This window comes from Scylla paramamosain, chromosome 11 (genome assembly GCF_035594125.1).
Source record: "Scylla paramamosain isolate STU-SP2022 chromosome 11, ASM3559412v1, whole genome shotgun sequence".
Classification (NCBI taxonomy): Eukaryota; Metazoa; Arthropoda; class Malacostraca; order Decapoda; family Portunidae; genus Scylla; species Scylla paramamosain.
The window spans coordinates 2740001-2757500 of NC_087161.1; the positions used below are offsets into that span (position 1 = coordinate 2740001).

General features: G+C 41.1%; 3 protein-coding genes across 15 annotated transcripts in view; 1 reads left to right on the forward strand and 2 right to left on the reverse strand.

The window, feature by feature from the left end:
* The window catches only part of LOC135104821 (uncharacterized), an 11080-nt gene extending 3478 nt beyond the window's left edge, over positions 1-7602 (forward strand). For 5 of the 8 annotated variants that reach the window (XM_064012460.1, XM_064012459.1, XM_064012458.1 and 2 more), the window contains exons 2-7: positions 676-951; positions 1420-1549; positions 1983-2121; positions 2368-2683; positions 2948-3192; positions 3901-7602. In XM_064012460.1, coding sequence (XP_063868530.1) covers positions 700-951; positions 1420-1549; positions 1983-2121; positions 2368-2488 — 642 coding nt within the window. In that variant the 5' untranslated portion in view covers positions 676-699 and the 3' untranslated portion in view covers positions 2489-2683; positions 2948-3192; positions 3901-7602. Of the gene's footprint in view, positions 1-645; positions 952-1419; positions 1550-1982; positions 2122-2367; positions 2684-2947; positions 3193-3900 lie in introns of all 8 variants that reach the window. The other 3 variants (XM_064012461.1, XM_064012463.1, XM_064012462.1) reach the window with 1 other exon arrangement.
* The window catches only part of LOC135104822 (pericentrin-like), a 47172-nt gene extending 35933 nt beyond the window's left edge, over positions 1-11239 (reverse strand). For all 5 annotated transcript variants that reach the window (XM_064012469.1, XM_064012467.1, XM_064012470.1 and 2 more), the window contains exons 1-3: positions 9949-11239; positions 9165-9308; positions 8118-8213 (exon numbers count right to left, since the gene is read on the reverse strand). In XM_064012469.1, coding sequence (XP_063868539.1) covers positions 8118-8213; positions 9165-9269 — 201 coding nt within the window. In that variant the 5' untranslated portion in view covers positions 9270-9308; positions 9949-11239. The remainder of the gene's footprint in view (positions 1-8117; positions 8214-9164; positions 9309-9948) is intronic.
* The window catches only part of LOC135104823 (cilia- and flagella-associated protein 251-like), an 11009-nt gene continuing 3841 nt past the window's right edge, over positions 10333-17500 (reverse strand). For both annotated transcript variants that reach the window (XM_064012472.1, XM_064012471.1), the window contains exons 2-6: positions 15500-15569; positions 14725-14846; positions 14190-14327; positions 13627-13760; positions 10333-13172 (exon numbers count right to left, since the gene is read on the reverse strand). In XM_064012472.1, coding sequence (XP_063868542.1) covers positions 12413-13172; positions 13627-13760; positions 14190-14327; positions 14725-14846; positions 15500-15569 — 1224 coding nt within the window. In that variant the 3' untranslated portion in view covers positions 10333-12412. The remainder of the gene's footprint in view (positions 13173-13626; positions 13761-14189; positions 14328-14724; positions 14847-15499; positions 15570-17500) is intronic.

Sequence of the window (17500 nt, forward strand, 5' to 3'; positions counted from 1 at the left end):
TGCTAGATTTTTCTACAAGGTAACACTTGCATATCATGAGACCTTGACATATTGTTTGATGCAGGATAAACAAATGAGAGAGAGAGAGAGAGAGAGAGAGAGAGAGAGAGAGAGAGAGAGAGAGAGAGAGAGAGAGAGAGAGAGAGAGAGAGAGAGAGAGAGAGAGAACAGGAAAACTTCACTCCCAAAATCCACAGGAATATGCAAAAGGACCACCTGACCACAGCCTCTCCTCTCAGTTCACTTGACAGTTACGTTTACCAGCGCCCATCCCTTCTGCCCATCCCTTCTGCCCATCCCTTACTGCCACATTGGCAGTAAGTCTAATGACAATAATAAATTAAATGTTCTGGATATATACAAAGGGATGAGATGCTTCAGTTTTCTGCCTTTCAATTACAGCTTCCCTCTAGTAACCAGGAAGCACAAGTAGAATGACAACTCTTGATCTTTCCCTCCATGCTGGGCTCTTCCACCACACTGCTTGAAAGTTGAGATGTGGTAGTACCAATCTCATCTTGTCTTCCAATAGTAATAATCTCTTCTTGTTTTCTCCCAATAGTAACACTCTCATCTTGTCTTCTCCCAATACTATCTCTCCTTGTCTTCTCCCAATACTAACATTCTCTCCTCTCCTTCCAACAGTAACAATCTCGTCTCATCTCCTCCCACCAGCCGCTCAATTCACTACACATCACAATGTCAGACGAGGCAAGTGCTCCTTCTATGATGACAAGCGTGGCGGCAACCCTCACCACGGCAGTAATGAAGGGTGTCTCATCTACTGCTGCCTCATCCTCCTCTTCCTCTTCCTCATCCTCTTCCTCGTCATCCCCCTCCTCCTCCTCATCTGGCTCATCCGCTGGGAGCGAGCCATCCGTCAACCAGAAGCTTTTCCTGGTGGTGAGCGTCGCCTTGGCTACCGTCTGTTTCTTCACCAATGTGCTGCAGGTATGTGGGTGTGGCTGCTCCCTCCTCCTTCCCTGTAAGTATGACGCCTCTACTCTCATATTATGTCTTTTTCTTCTGCTTTCGCCATTTCCATAGTCAGGTGTCGCCAATGTGCAGCAGATACATGGCTGCTCTCTCAGTTTTCCCTTGTCAGCACAACACTTCCAATCTCACACTCTAAGTCATCATTGTCTTCTTTTGCTGTTTCCCAAAAGTCAGGGGTTGGCACCATGTACGAGTCTCTTCCAGTTGTTTCTGCACCTTGCATCTTCCTGTCACTCCCATACTTTGTATAATGTACGAGATGTTTCCAATATTTCATACATTATACACCACCACATTGCACTCCTGTCATTCTATACCTATACCACTTCTGTGACTTAGCCCAACTTGGCTCAACAATGATTTGGGATACACCTGATAAGACACACATGTAATGCCACTGTTTTCCCTCTCCCTCTCCTCCAGGTGGCAGTGTTTGCACGCCCCTCAGCAATGCGGTGCGTGAAGGGCGTGCTGCTCCTCTCCCAGGCTGTGAGTGGACTGGTGGCAACTTTTGTGGTAGCCTTCCCCATACATGTCATCTCTTCCAGGGGAGGTGCGTGTGTGTAATGACCTGTATTTACCAAGTGGCAAGCACAGAAGAAACAAGCAAAGTTTAAACTGTCCCATTTCCACATCTATTATTATTCAGTTTGATTTTTAAATCTTTAATATTCCCAGCAAAGATTACTTCTGCATCTAAGTTGTTCCAGACTTCTCATTCTGCGTGGAAAACCGTTTCTTTGGCATCCCTCCTACATGTGGTCTTTTCAACTTTTTCCATGACATATTGTATCAGTCATGGACTTACAGGAGTCCAAAAATGGACCAGATTAAAGGTTGTTTCCACCTCCTAACAGGTTCATTCATATAATCTTAGAAATAACAAATCTTAACACAGGAGTAGTGTGAGGATAAAAGTTTGCAGCAGCATGCCAGCTAATGATGTGTTAGTGCATGTCACTGACTTGACATACTCCACATCACAGGGTCTGTGGTGGGCCCTGAGGGATATGCTGCCTGTTACCTGGGCCACTCTGGTGTGATCCTGCTGGCAGGACTCACATCACTGGGTACTTCTACACTTCTTCTCTTGCATCAATACCTCAAGAGCAGTGACCCACGCAGGTGTGTGTGTGTGTGTGTGTGTGTGTGTGTGTGTGTGTGTGTGTGTGTGTGTGTGTGTGTGTGTGTGTGTGTGTGTGTGTGTGTGCAAAATACAGTTTGTTTTCTGATGGTGTTTTACTGTCTATTCTGTGGCTCTACCCACCACTGCTATCTGTCCCTTCCTTGTATCCACATAAGTTATGAAACAACACTTTACAAAAATCTTTGATAACATTTCTCTGAAACTGTGCCTCTCCTTGTCCTCAGATTCATGACAGCCGGCACCAATGTAGCAGGCTGGAGTGTGGGTGTGGGGTGCAGTGTGGGTGGTATCCATTGTGGTGGCTGTGGCGCCCTATGCAGGGTGGAACACTTGGCAGCAGCATGATGCTCGGTGCCACCTTTCAACTCTGTGGCCACTGTCCTTCACAGCACTGCTCACCTTCCTGGTGTGTGGCCAGGTGGCCGTGGCTCTGCTCATGTGGGCAGCCACACACGCCACACGTCTGCGCACCATTGGTGATGGAGTGCACAGTGTGCAGCGGCGGAGTGATGGAGAGGAAGCTCCAATAGCTAGCCAGACGTAAGTGTCTGTGTACTTGATTAGTTCACTCTGTTGCATTTACAGAGTATTAGCACACAATTATGCTGAGGTCAGTTGTCGTCATGACATTTGCCTTGATAAAATTCAAATTCATAAACATTCTTTTCTCACATTGATTTCTTTAGTGTTGACTGTAGTAATATATTTATGCATGCAGTGTTTCATAATCCACTGCATACCACTGTTTCAAAATCCTCATGGGACACTCTGGGACCAGTGTCATAGCCAACAAACGTATTGCAGGGTCGGCATGCATGGCATTGGGGGGCGTAGCGGAGTGTGTGTGGGTGGATGGTGTGTGAGTGTGGGTGCCCTGGTGCCTCTGTTGGCCCCACGTGGTGATGGCCTCATCATGTGCTGCCTCATCCCCCTGCATGGCAAACCCTGGCCATTACCACGAGGAGGCCGCTGCTCTGCCCTGGGCCTCCCTGCTGCTGTGTGCTGCTGGGGTCACCAACCCACTGCTCTATGTGTTCACTGATGACCAGGTCAGTGTGTGTGTGTGTGTGTGTGTGTGTGTGTGTGTGTGTGTGTGTGTGTGTGTGTGTGTGTGTGTGTGTGTGTGTGTGTGTGTGTGTGTGTGTGTGTGTCATATTCTTAATCCTTGTGATCCATCCAGCTACACTTATCTGATTCTATTGTTTATCTCTCATGTCTCTCATTACTTTCAATACCTCATTCACATTCACTTGTATCTCATTCATCTGCATGGATCTCATTGCTAATCAATTTCTCAAATGTAAGCTTATTTCTCAAAGTATATTTCCTCCCACATTCAGCTGCAATAAACAATACATTGTTTTTACCACAGTCATTTTATCAAGTTTTATCTTTTGTAATCTTCTCAAGTCTTCATGCTAAATCTACTCATTTATTTCCATAATTTATTCCTTCTTGGGTGTGCACTCTCTTAAATAAAAAAAAAAACATTTTTCTTTATCAATTTCCAAGAGAATTTTTAAGATACATACATTTGTATATACCTAGTTTTACCAAATTGAAGCACATACAACTGCTAAACCTATGCATGCATGTGTATTTACCTAGTTGTGGTTTACAGGAGGAGTCTAAGCTCATGCTATCCCATCACAATATCTGTGTGTGTGTGTGTGTGTGTGTGTGTGTGTGTGTGTGTGTGTGTGTGTGTGTGTGTGTGTGTGTGTGTGTGTGTTGCATCCCAGTGTTTTGTGTTGCAGGTGTCCTCCTCCACACTGCTGCTGCTGTCCCGTGTGTGCTGCTGGTGGTGCGAGGGCAGGAAGCAGCGCCTGGTGCCCCGCGTTCAGGAGCCTCACGACGCAGAAACGAATGTGTATGTGACTCATGACACCGACCACCTTGTGTCAGACAATACCTAAGCATCATGCCATTGCTGCAATTGTGCCCAAATTCACCCTCTACCGGTACTATGTCCTGTTAAACCAAAGCAAACACACCACAACCATTACAATGCAGGAGTACCACAACATGCAATAAAAACTATGCCAACAGTATTGAGCTGTTTAATAGGAGATCCTAGAAACAGATTGCCACAGCACTGTACAACATAATCGCAAAACAGCAACACCTCAGTAACATTACCAGAGCACTCCATGATACCTCCATCCCACACCACATCACAGCTACACCAGCCTAACAATACCAACCTAATGCACTACTCAGTCTATAAAATATACGCAGCACCACACTGACACCACAAAATTTCAGCATCTCACTGCATCACAACACAACACCAACAAGTAGCAGAACTAAACTTGCAAAACAACTGTAACACCTAATAAGTGCACCACCAGACTTGCATCACAGAACTGTAGTACTGTACTATCTCTTTCTGACACCTGCCCAAACATTCTTCAGAGGGAGTTTAAAGGAAAACATCAGAGAGAAACTGTACCATGATGCAGCAGAGTAATAGTCCTGCGATGAAAGTGTGGTGGCACAGTTTTAAGTTAATACAGTACTGCAGGTTTGGGTTCTGCATTACTGGACTAACACAATGACATTGTATTCACCATACCCACAAGATAAAGCTTACACCACTCAACCTCAGTGCAGCTTCACACACAGACCACAGTATTACCACCACGAAGGTACAGGCACCACACCCATGTCACCAGACTAGACCACTCATGAGCAGCACCACACCTCAACATAATACCAACCCACAGCTAACTATAGACAGCACCACACCTAGAACTTAAGTCTCCACAGAGGAACGGAAACACATTAATAATGAATTATAATTAAATGCATAACATTTGCCTCACTACTTGTCACTACACCATACTGTAGCCAGACCATACAGCACTAACATGGCCACGTGAGGACCACTAAATGACATTATCCTACAGAACCCACAGAAAGAGAATCAAATCAGCAATACAACACCAGCCCATATCAGCAACATCATATCAGCACCACAGCACTCTGACAATCGCACACAGCACAACACTCCCAGGCAACAAGACGAAGGCAAATCAGCATGTTGTGAGCAACTGTTTGATCTTCAAAGCAGTATAATTGAAAAGCAACAAACGAGTGCCAATAATAAAATGCACCAAATATTTTAGGAAGATACTGTCAACTTACATATATATATATATATATATATATATATATATATATATATATATATATATATATATATATATATATATATATATATATATATATATATATATATATATATATATATATTTCATGTAAAATTATGAATAACCTACAAATGACAATGGATGGAACCACTGGTCAAGATAACCAAATTATGAAAACTCTCTCTCTCTCTCTCTCTCTCTCTCTCTCTCTCTCTCTCTCTCTCTCTCTCTCTCTCTCTCTCTCTCTCTCTCTCTCTCTCTCTCTCTCTCTCTCTCTCTCTCTCTCTCTTCAGGACTTGGCTTACTATCACTTTGGTTTTGCATTTCTTATCTTGGGAATGAAGGTGATGGGAGAGTTACCACATATGTGTTGGAATTTAAGTATTATAAACAGTAGTTATGAATGAGACATGCTGTCTGTGGTGAGTGTTCACTGGTTAGCTTTCAATCCAGTGTTTACTGGCTTACTTTCAAACATGTTCATAAATGATGATGCATGTATATTTTAATCCATATACAAAAATTTTACCAATGGTTTCAACTGTTTTAACTTTTTCATACACAAGTATTTTCAGTGCTCTCCACTTTCAGGGATCATGCTTAAAATGTTACTATTTCTCTGCATTATGCTGCAATTTCCTAAGATTTAGTGTATAATTTATGACTCTCTCAAAGATATACAACTGTATAGTCACAAATCTTAATACAGGGTTAAGTTACCTTCACATCATGCTATTACTCTTCAGACTCATGATGTCATGGGGGGAGAGAGAGAGAGAGAGAGAGAGAGAGAGAGAGAGAGAGAGAGAGAGAGAGAGAGAGAGAGAGAGAGAGAGAGAGAGAGAGAGAGAGAGAGAGAGAGAGAGAGAGAGAGAGAGAGAGAGAGAGAGAGAGAGAGAGAGAGACTGCATCTCTCCTTGAACCAGGATGACTACTCTGTATTTCAAGCAGTTCCAGTATATTGAATATTTAGGAGCAGTCAGCTTAACTGTTACTGCAGACTGAATATAACATTTGTTACATACTGAAAGATTTTAACATGTAAAAAATGAAGAGCTTTTCATGACAATGTAGCTTCATAATTCTTCACACATTCAGATATAAATATACATGTGTGAGTTTCTGTGTGTGTGCAGCAATTAACATGAGATTCACTGGCATCTGTTACAAATCATAAAATTCTGGACCATGGAAATAAAACTGCAGAATTTCAAATTTTCTTTGTCAGGCTATTCATCAACAAATTTAACATCTCAAATCTGGGCATGTAATGGACAGATTTAGTTAGCAAACTACAGTATCTTGTACGCAACAGTATTTAGTGGACTTAAAAAAGTAGATAGTATGTAATACTTCACAATTAAACAAAAAATATACTTTTGAGCACAAAGAAATGTGAGATATAACTGGTTCCCATTTCACTGATATCTTGTAATGCCAAAACTGAAATATTGTAACTCTTGTGGTACAACCCCTACTTCCTGTGTAGCAATAACCGTATCTCTGGCACTGACCTCATTGTATATTTCAAGATATATACTGCACAAATTATTTTAAGATATGTTACAAGTGTTATCGATACATGTTGTACGGCAATGCACTTCGCTGTCTTATGTGTATGCAGTGGTGGGCAAAATTCTACTATTCCACTAACCATTAATTAAGTATTGAAGCTAATGTTCGTGTTCACCGATTAATGTTCTCACTAACTTTGAAAACCTTTGGTGCTTGCGTTCTGTTTAAAATAAACACGTGTCCCTACACTGCTAAAGTTGGATCAACTTTAGTCTTTGGGTGATGTGGGATGATGAATTATTGCAATGACTGGAGTACACAGACAAGGCTCACCCTACACCAGATGACCAATAACCTCCGCCAGGCTGATTGCTGGTCGTGAGCAGCTCAGGCAGTTTTAGCCACAGAAAAATTACATTAAATGTGAACTAATACTTAATCGCTATTTTAACTATTTATGCATACCAGGATCAACACCTGATTTTGGCATGCTATACTTTCTTTTTTATAATCCATGTCCAAGCTACAACATATGAAATTTCAATATTTAATGTTTTTTTTTAGAGTAAAAAATAAAATATGAAAGAAAGAAGGTAAATAAAGGAAACTATATTCATGTAAAAAAGTTACTGGTTATCCTAATCTATTTTTTTACAGGTTTAGCAAATTAGCATTACCAAAGTTAAGTTTAGCTTTAGTAGTTAGTGAAGCAAACTTTCTGGTTAGTGGTGCCCATTACTGTGTTTGTATGTATGTATGTATCTAATAAACATAAATAAATACATACATTTATATTGTGTGTTTATCTTTATACACACACAGGAGAGAGAAAATATACAAGGGGTAATAAAAAAAGTGTGATATTCTTAGGACGATTATTATACAAGAATATACACCCAAGTCCCACATAGCAGGGCCTTCACAGGTAATGTGACTTAAGCAGGGCTGGTGGAGTGGAACCCAAGTATGAGTATACACACACACACACACACACACACACACACACACACACACACACACAATGACATTTTAACTTGAAAATAAAGAAACAACTTGCAAAAATTATAGGAAAGGGAGAAGGCAGAGAGAATGGTGAGACAAGGATATAAAAATTATCACACCATCAATATTTTGAGAGAGAGAGAGAGAGAGAGAGAGAGAGAGAGAGAGAGAGAGAGAGAGAGAGAGAGAGAGAGAGAGAGAGAGAGAGACGAGAGAGAGAGAGAGAGAGAGAGAATGACCAAGTGTTTCTGATCCTTATCCTTAAAACACCTGAAACACATCACAACAACAACGGATGTACTTACCTTGATCATGGCCTGTTGCAAGCACCGCACTACAACCTCAGCACTCACATCATCACCGTTACTTAGACCCAACAGGTGTCCACTGAGATCTTCAACCTGAAAAAGTAAATGAATGAATAAATAAATAAACACAATCTAACATAAATAAAATCATGCAGTATTCACCATGACCATACCTCTCCTTATCCACTCCAGTGCATTGTTTCATTTTTTCCTACACTAAAAGAGCATTCATTCTTATATTATGCTAGAAATTTCACTGATGAACAGCAAATCAATCTTTTCATCCATCTTTCAACATATCTAAAACCATTTCAGTGTATTCCTTCAACAGGGATTGCCACATGTTGGCTTTCTGACTTTCTGACTTTCCAACTTCTCTTACATTTATGTAACTTAGTCTAATCTATTCTGATTTTGATGCCAACTTCTTGGAACTCCCTCAAAGAAATGGCCACTCCATTTTTTTATTTATCCAATTAAGAAAATAAGGGAAGTTGTACGAAGCTGTCAGGCCTACACATGGCAGTCCCTGCACAAAACATACCTATTTCCACCTATCATCCTTATCCACTCGAAGATGCACTCTTAGAATAGTTCACAACCCTTCCTTATCATTGTCTTATGCTTTTTCTAAATCCATGAATATCCAAAACATATTCTTATCTATTGCTAAAGACTTCTTTGCACATCTGCCTCAAAGCAAACACTGAGTCCACACTAACACTCCACTCTTTCTAAAGCCACAGAGCATTTTTATAAATCACTCCCTCTGTAACCTCCATCCCAGACAGATCTTGTTCAGCTTTTCTCTTTCAAATGTTTCAAAGAATGAGAAAGAACATACAAATATTTTGTGGTGATAGGTCTTACAGATAAATATGTTGAACTAAATAAGAAAAATGTACGTAGGTATCTATATATAAGGCAGGCAATCCCACATGGGGGTAGCCCAGACAAGGTACCACACACTCACATACAGACAAGGAATAAGAGAATGCTCAAGAATAAAAATCTGAGTATACACAACAAAGCCTGAAAACTCACACAGGCAGCCAAAGCTTCAGCAAAGGCAAGCAGCGAAGGGTGAGTCTCTGCACACTGCTTCCACTGGGCCATAAACTGCTCCAGATGCATCCTCACAACCTGCATCACAACCTTACGTTCCCTCAAGCAAAGACTCAGCTCCCTCTGAAAGACCACCAGCATTATCATAAGAGATAGCAAGCACATTTTTATCAGAGAGAGAGAGAGAGAGAGAGAGAGAGAGAGAGAGAGAGAGAGAGAGAGAGAGAGAGAGAGAGAGAGGAGAGAGAGAGAGAGAGAGAGAGAGAGAGAGAGAGAGAGAGAGAGAGAGAGAAGAGAGAGAGAGAGAGAGGAGAGAGATGAGAGAGAGAGAGAGAGAGAGAGGGGGGGGAAATCTTGCAGGCACTTCTATTTTAGTAGTATTATAGTAACAAGAGTTTTGAGGCCATTTCTCAGGATCTTTATATTTCACAAAACACATGTAAAAGTTTCAAATAGGATAGTGGGAATGAAATGTAACAATGCACAAAGGATGACAGTAAAGACACATAAATGGTGCAGACACATCCCAGAGTTGAATGACCCATGCCTCTGATGTACACGTTAGAGAAGGAAGGATACAACTTTTTTTAGACTCTTCTTAGCTACTACGATAACATTCCTCCCATCTATAATTTTCTGCCATGTCTCCCTTTCACTGCTGTATCTTGTACACCTTCCATGCTCTCATATTTATACAAAGTTGCTTCTGACTGACTCACAGCCAAATAGACAAAACAGACAAGAAAAAAAGAGAAAACCTCACCTCAAAGTTTGGCTTTGGGCTCAACAAATGAAGTCTCTCCCAGCCTTGACAAAAGACTCTTGTTATCCAGACACTGCTTTAGTACCTTGTTTCTCTTCCCTCACACTCTTCAGCACCAAATCTTCATTTTGATTGTCCTCTTTTTCCTCCAAAGTCTTCTCCTCCAAGCTTTCATCCATCCCAGACTCATCCGGGGTTGTGCTGCCCTTCAAGAAGTCGAGCTCAGCACTCAAGGAAATGTTTCTCAAGTCTATCTCCAACTTGTCTTGCTGGAGGTTGTCTGTGTGCTGTTGTAGCTCCATCAGGTTGTCTAGAGTGGTACGATAGTGCTCCCACTGTGTCTGCAGCTCCTGGGATAATGCAGTCAACCATAAGGGATCATCCTCTTTCTCAGAACTTCCAAGATTCTCTAATTTTGAACATAAACAATTCAAAGCTGTCAAGGTATCTCTCAGCTTCTCCGGGCAATCTATGCCTTCCTGAGTAAGAGAGGTAAAAGCCTGGTTAAATCTTTTGATCTCCTCCTGTAGTAGTTTAATTTTTTGTTTCTGAGCTGTTACCTTTGCCTTCAGAGTGCTCAGCTCCTCCTGCAAGTTCAGGTTGTCTTTCTGGTGCTGAGTCTCCTCAGCCCTCAGAGCAGACCTCTCCCCCTCCAGCTGAACAATGTGCTGGCCCAACCGTGACTTTTCATTCTGCAGGGATGTGATGGTGAAGTGTTGGTCGTGAATCTTTTTATGCATGAATTCTGCTTCGTTGGCTAGCTGTTTTTTTTCTTTCTCTGATAAAGTAAGTTTTTTGGTCAGATCCTCTTCATTTCTCTTACCTTCCTCTAGTTTCTCCTTGACATGATGAAGTTCCTCCAATAATTTTGCTACTTTCCTTCTCCCTCTCACACTTGCATGTATCCATGGAGACATGGGCAGTTTCACTCCCTCTTAAGTTAGAAGGAGCTTTCTCCAAGTTACTCCTTGGCCCAGCTCTTTGTACCTCCTCTTCTGCAGCAACCATCTGCTTAGACACAAGAGACGTAGCTTCACACAACTTCACATCTATTTTCCTCAACACAGTATTCAGCATCTCACACTTGTCCTCACAGTCCTCCTCTATCTTCTTCCTTTCCTGCTCTCCACTCTGAAGGTGTTCTAGCAAACCAAGACAATTTTCATGCAGTATCTCCATTTTTCTGTCCTTCTTTTTAAGCTCTTCTAGCTCAGTTTCCTTCAGGGCAATCCTCTCTGAAAGTTCTTGTAGATCATGATCCTTCTGTGAACATTTCTTTTCATACATCTCTTCAAGTTCCTTCACCTCTTTCTCTTTTAAAGAAAATTTTTCTTTAAAGTTTTCCTCTAGCTCTTGAAGTTCAATGTCCTTCGATAAAAGCTTCTTCTTGTAGCTTTCCTCAAGTTCCTTAAAGTCAGACTCTTTTAATACTAATGTTTGGGTGTATTTTTTCCTTAAGCTGCTCCAATTCTGCTTCCTTACAGGCACACCTCTCCTCCAAATGCTTCCTCTCAACTTGCCCTGCCTCCACCATCTCCTTGAGGGGACCTCACCTCCTCCGTCACCTGCACTAGACTTTCCTTTTCGATAGTCAAAGTTTGCACTTGTTTCATCAGGATTTCCCTTTCTTCAGTTAACAATTCTTTTTCATTGCTCAGAGATCTACTCTGCTGAACCAGATGTTCTTTCTCATTAACTAAATTTTTATTTTGTTCAGCCAAGTCTTTGTTTTCTGTGCTAAGGGATTCATTTTTCTTATTTAACGATTCTTCTTTCTGGAACCAACATTTTTTCTCAGTACATAACACATCAATTTCATGGGACAAGTTTTGTTTATCTTTGGTCCAAGTTATCTTTTCAGAGGAAAATGCTTTCTTCTCAGACATCAACGATTCTTTTTCACAGAGCAAAGCATCATTTTCCTTTAACAAAGCACTTTTCTCTGACGTCAAAGTGTCTATACATGCAGTCAGCTTTTCCTTATCTTTAGTTTCTTGTTCTTTTTCTGCATTCAAAACTTCCAGCTGCCTACTCAAAGCTGCATTCTCTTTGACTAAAATTTCTCTTTCTGAGGACATGATTTTTCTTTTCCAAGAGAAGATTTTCTTTCTCTAAGAGTAAATTTTCTTTCTCTGTGGCCCAAGCTTCTGTTTCAGCAAGTAAAGCTTCCTTTTCTCTCGTCCACAAATCTTTTTCCACAGCTGAGTCCTGTTTATCTTTCAATAGAGCATCCTTTTCAGCACTGAGAGAGTCTTTAAGTTTTGTTAAAGTTTCTACCTCCTTAACTAAATGTTGCTTCTCTTTCTCCTTTATCTTTTTGTCTGCTAAAATTCTACTTTTTTCTAAGGCAATAGCTTCTTTCTCTTTGGTTAACATTTTATATTCTGAAGCAAGTGTTTCCTTTTCTTTGGTTAAAGCTTCAGTCTGTACAGTTAAGAAACCTTTTTCTTTGGTTAGTACTTCATTATTTAAGGTTAAGCACTCCTTTTCTTTGGTTAATGATTGGTTTTCTGATATCAATCTCTCTTTTTTCTCTCTCTAAAAGTTCTTTTTCTGAAGTCAAGTTGTTATTTTCTTTGGATAAAGCTTCCTTATCTTTGATCAGGACCTCATTTTCCTGTCCAAAGCTTTCCAATTTCTCAATGTTATTCACTCTGGAAGCTGCAGCCTTGGCCAGCTCTTCCTCAGCTACTTGCAGCTGGAGTACCAGTTGTTTCTGATTCACTTCTAATGCAGTTTTCTCTTCAAACCATTTCCTGGCATTCTTCATTTCCTCTTCCAGTTTGGCCTCCATAATTTTCCTCTTCTCATTCTCTGCCTTGAGATCATTTGACAGGCTTTCTGACATATTGTGGAGGCTCTCCCTCTTCCTCTTCTCCTCCACCTGTCTTTCAGAATGCTTCCTTAGCTGGTCTTGAAGATCCTCTCTGGCTGTAATGTGTTCATTCAGACTTTTCCTGAGGCTTTCCCTTTCCTCAGACTCAGCTTCCAATTCTTTCTTATGCACCTCCCATTCCTCCTTCTCTCTCTGGAGCCCCAAAACCTTCCCCTTTTCCTCTTCCAGTTGGGCCCCAAGGGAATTACTGAGGTGAGTAAGATGCTCCACTAGCTTATGATGCTCCTCTCTGTGGCTCTTCTCTAGAGCCTCCACCTGCAGGGTTACTCCTGTCATTTCTGATGCATGCTTCTCCCTCAGGGTTGCCATCTCCCTTCCATGCTGATCTCTGAAAGAAGGGAGGAAATTAATACACAGAGATGGAAACCAGCACATACAAAAATGAAGGCAGAACACATACACAAAGTTTAATGCAGATAAGTGGTATGATCAAGTTTGAAGTAACTTATAAGAGTCCAGAGTGGGGCTATCATTGTGTGGTGAAGGAATGACATGAGGAGTGGTTGAGGGAATCATGCACAGTGTCCTAACATGGCTTGCCCATATGGAAATAATGCAAAAAAATGAGATGACTAAGAAAGAATACATGAATATGCTAGATGCAGCAGATGAAAGAGGAAGACCTCCAGTGAAGAGATGTGAGATTGTTGGAATATATGAAAGAAAGACCATGAGATACTGAATACTGTTAAAGTACATGATGTATTGTACTACTGTAATCAATAAAATGGGTTACTGTTCTATCTGGCCATGACATGATGGATTCAGTACAGCAACACTACCTCATCTGCTTCTGTGAGGCAGCCAGCTGCTGGGAAAAGTGGTCCTGGGCAGCCTTCATGGCGGCCTGGTGCTGGTGGGACGTGATGGTGAGCTGCGCTGTGAGCTCCTGCACCTGCTGAGCCAGCGTCTGGATCTGTAGGCCAATGTACACTCATCAAAGAAGATGAAAGGACAACAATACAAATAGTCACTTCAAGAATAAAATGTACAACTATTCCTTATTGTAAATAAAAATTAAATTAAATAATAAAAAAAATGCTGATTTGGGATGAATTTAAGGTCACAGATCAAGCCATAAATATCTGTAGGAGCCACAGATATTAAGAGAATAAGATAGAAAAGAGGAGCTTCAACTTAAATACAGTCTGGCTTTAACAAATTTCAAAGCAAAGGTTATACACTTGTGTTTATAAAATCAAGCACAAATTCAACAACTTCTCCATCATTTTCAATTGCAGAGGAAAAGCTCATAAGCACTAGTGTTGAAAAAAATGTATTTAGTAGTACTGTATTGTCTGGTCCGTCAACGCACACAACAACATGATCCTTGCGCTTCACTCACCTCGCCTGAATAGTGCTCTTCAGCTTTCCTGCCCTTTGCCTCTGCCTCCACATTCTTGTGCATGAGTTGTTTGATGCCCGCCTCCATCTGCCCAATGATGTGGTCACGCTGCTCCAAGGCCTTCTGGTACTCCACCACCTACAAAGAAACAAATGGAATTACATACACACACACACACACACACACACAGATGCACACACCACAAACAACAAATAAAACCCAATATAATGATGGATAAGTGGCTGTATATAAGATCCTCCTTATTTATCTTCAGGTCTGTTGCCATGACACAGGCTCTAAAAATAGAACTTCACTAAGTTAACCAAACACATCAGTTAGTTTTGCATGGTAAGAAAGTACTACACTCCTTGCATTCATTACTACAAGGCACTAATTGTATGACACATATACACCACAAAGCAGTGCTGTGAGTGGAAAGAGATTAATATAAAGCCAGAGAATGGATGAGAATGAAGGTGAGAAATTCTTCAAGCTGAATCTGTTTATCAATATTTGAGGTGTCAAGACTCATTACCTTTCTCTTGAGAGCATCATAGCTCTTCCAGTCTGGGGTGGAGGTGGAGTCATAGTGCCGGTCACTGTACTGCTTCAGATTGTTGTTTTCATATCTCAGTGTTTCCAGCAGCAACTCCTTGGCTGGTGGGGCAAAGGCAGCAAGAAGTGGTGCATTTACTGATTATTAACTTTTTTTTTTTTCATTAAAACAACATTACACAGCTACTGATCATCAAAGTTTCTTTCAATTGTCACTAAAATTCCTTCACGGCAAATAACTCTGCGTTATTCTTGTTTTCACCATTTGTAACTTAATTTCAAGTTCATACATAAACAGACTTTCATCAACAGGTATGTTACTATACAAATAAGCTATTTCAATTTCTACAATTTTTCATAAAAAATTCTCAAGATTTTCTAATAAAAATCAAGAAAGTACTTAATGTGCTGGTAACTTTTTGTTTGATTCATTTAGCTCTACACAAAGGCATCCCTACATCCTATTTGGCAAGTGTTTCTGGATAACCAGAGAAGGGGCAGGAGAACAGGAAGACTACTTCATCACCAATTAGAGAGAGAGAGAGAGAGAGAGAGAGAGAGAGAGAGAGAGAGAGAGAGAGAGAGAGAGAGAGAGAGAGAGAGAGAGAGAGAGAGAGAGAGAGAGAGAGATGATGAGAGAGAGAGAGGAGAGAGAGAGAGAGAGAGAAGGAGAGAGAGAGAGAGAGAGAGAGAGAGAGAGAGAGAGAGAGAGAGGAGAGAGAGAGAGACCATGTAAGTTAAGTGAAAGAACTCACCATGAAGCTCCTGCTGCAGCTGGTCCAGTTGTTGGTCCTGGGAGGAGGCTTCATCCTGCCCCTCATTCATCTGAAAACAAAAAGATTAACAAATAAATAATAAATAAATAAATAAATATGTATCATAACATTATTACTATCAGAGTGATAAGAACTGACACGTGAGGTGAGCCAAGCCAGATAACACCCATATCTGATGATGGATTTTCAACATCCCCAGGTGTGTATGTTACCTGACCCCCCTTGGATGTTTAAGGACAACTTTGTCTCTGGGACTGGGAACATCTGTAGTTTCACATAATAAACACAGCCAGCCTGAGCTCATATTCTATATTTCACTATTTGGAGTATTTTCAGTCCCTACATCATCAGTCCAAAAATCAGTGGCCAATGACAAATTTTGAAGATTGGTAGGTCACTGGAAGGACAGTGGGTGTTCAGCGGCATGTGTAGGGAGTTTCAAGAGTGATTCATGATCCCTGTTCAGCGGCGAGGCAGCAAGACATTCCTTACCATAATAAAAGACTGTATTCTCCCAGGCACTATTATTATATCTGATTGCTGGAAAGCGTACAGTTGTCTATGAAAGGAAGGATAACAACACTTAACTGTCAAACATTCGGTCAACTTTGAGGACCCGAATAACAGAGCCATGCATGCCAAAAATATCAAGCAGCTGTGGAGGGAAGTGAAGATTAAAGTGCCTCTCTATGGTAGAAGAAGGAAGCACTTTGTAGGCTGCCTTGCAAGGTCAATGTTTATTATGGCCTTTACTGATCCCAACAAGTGTTTTCAAATCTATCTACAAGAGGTCACTTACCTGTACACCCCCTACTGTCCAAACCACCCAGATGAGACATCTGCTGCCTCAAATTCTTCATAACTCTGTGAGTATTTGGCAAACTGCTGTATATTTGAATATTTCAGTATTTTCAAAAGTTAACTTAATTTTCTGTGTACTTTGACAATGGTGCTGGGTGAAGCAATAGTTTATACATGCTTCCTTGCCCCCTGGCTAGGTTAAGGGGGCGTAGCTCCCATTAGGTTATGCTAATGAGGGGTTGAAAGGGGCATAGCATCCCTTAATAGATTATGTTAGATTTGGGGGTAATTGTCTAGAGTCCTTACCGGGCCTTATTACTGGTCTATTCACTTCAATTCTTTTACACATACCTTCACATGCACCTAAAACATCATTTTAAAGTGGGGGACAAATGCCCCCTTCCCTCTAGTCCAGCAAAATTGGGGACATGTGGGAAGGCGGGGTTTTTGGGTGGGGGAGACATAAATCAGCGAGCGATTTTCGGCCAGGTTAGGTTAGGTTAGGTTATGTTAGGTTAGGTTAGGTTAGGTTAGGTTAGGTTAGGTTACAAACTTGATCTTCGTTGTTCCTAACCTAGCATGACCTAACCTAACCTAACCTAACCTAACCTAACCTAACCTAACCTAACCTAGCATGACCTGACCTAACCTAACCTAACCTAACCTAACCTAACCTAACCTGGCCGAAAATCGCTCGCTGATTTATGTCTCCCCCACCCAAAAACCCCGCCTTCCCACATGTCCCCAATTTTGCTGGACTAGAGGGAAGGGGGCATTTGTCCCCCACTTTAAAATGATGTTTTAGGTGCATGTGAAGGTATGTGTAAAAGAATTGAAGTGAATAGACCAGTAATAAGGCCCGGTAAGGACTCTAGACAATTACCTATGATTTGGGACCCCGTATTTTAGTAATATTTGCTCACCCAGCAAAAAATTCCAGAAAATAATTACTTTTCCCATAAACTTTTCTTGAGGCCACATTTCACTTATTTTTGCTTTCCCCGCCTAAAAACCTCACTCTTCCACCAGCTCCCCCAAGTTTGTTGGGCTGGAGAGGGACGACAAAAGAGTTTGTAAGGAGCTGCTACTGGTAAGATTTACCTCTATATCACAGGAAGAGGATAGCAAACACAGTAGTTGTATTGAGTTGTATCTCAAACCAGACCTTTCTCACTAGGG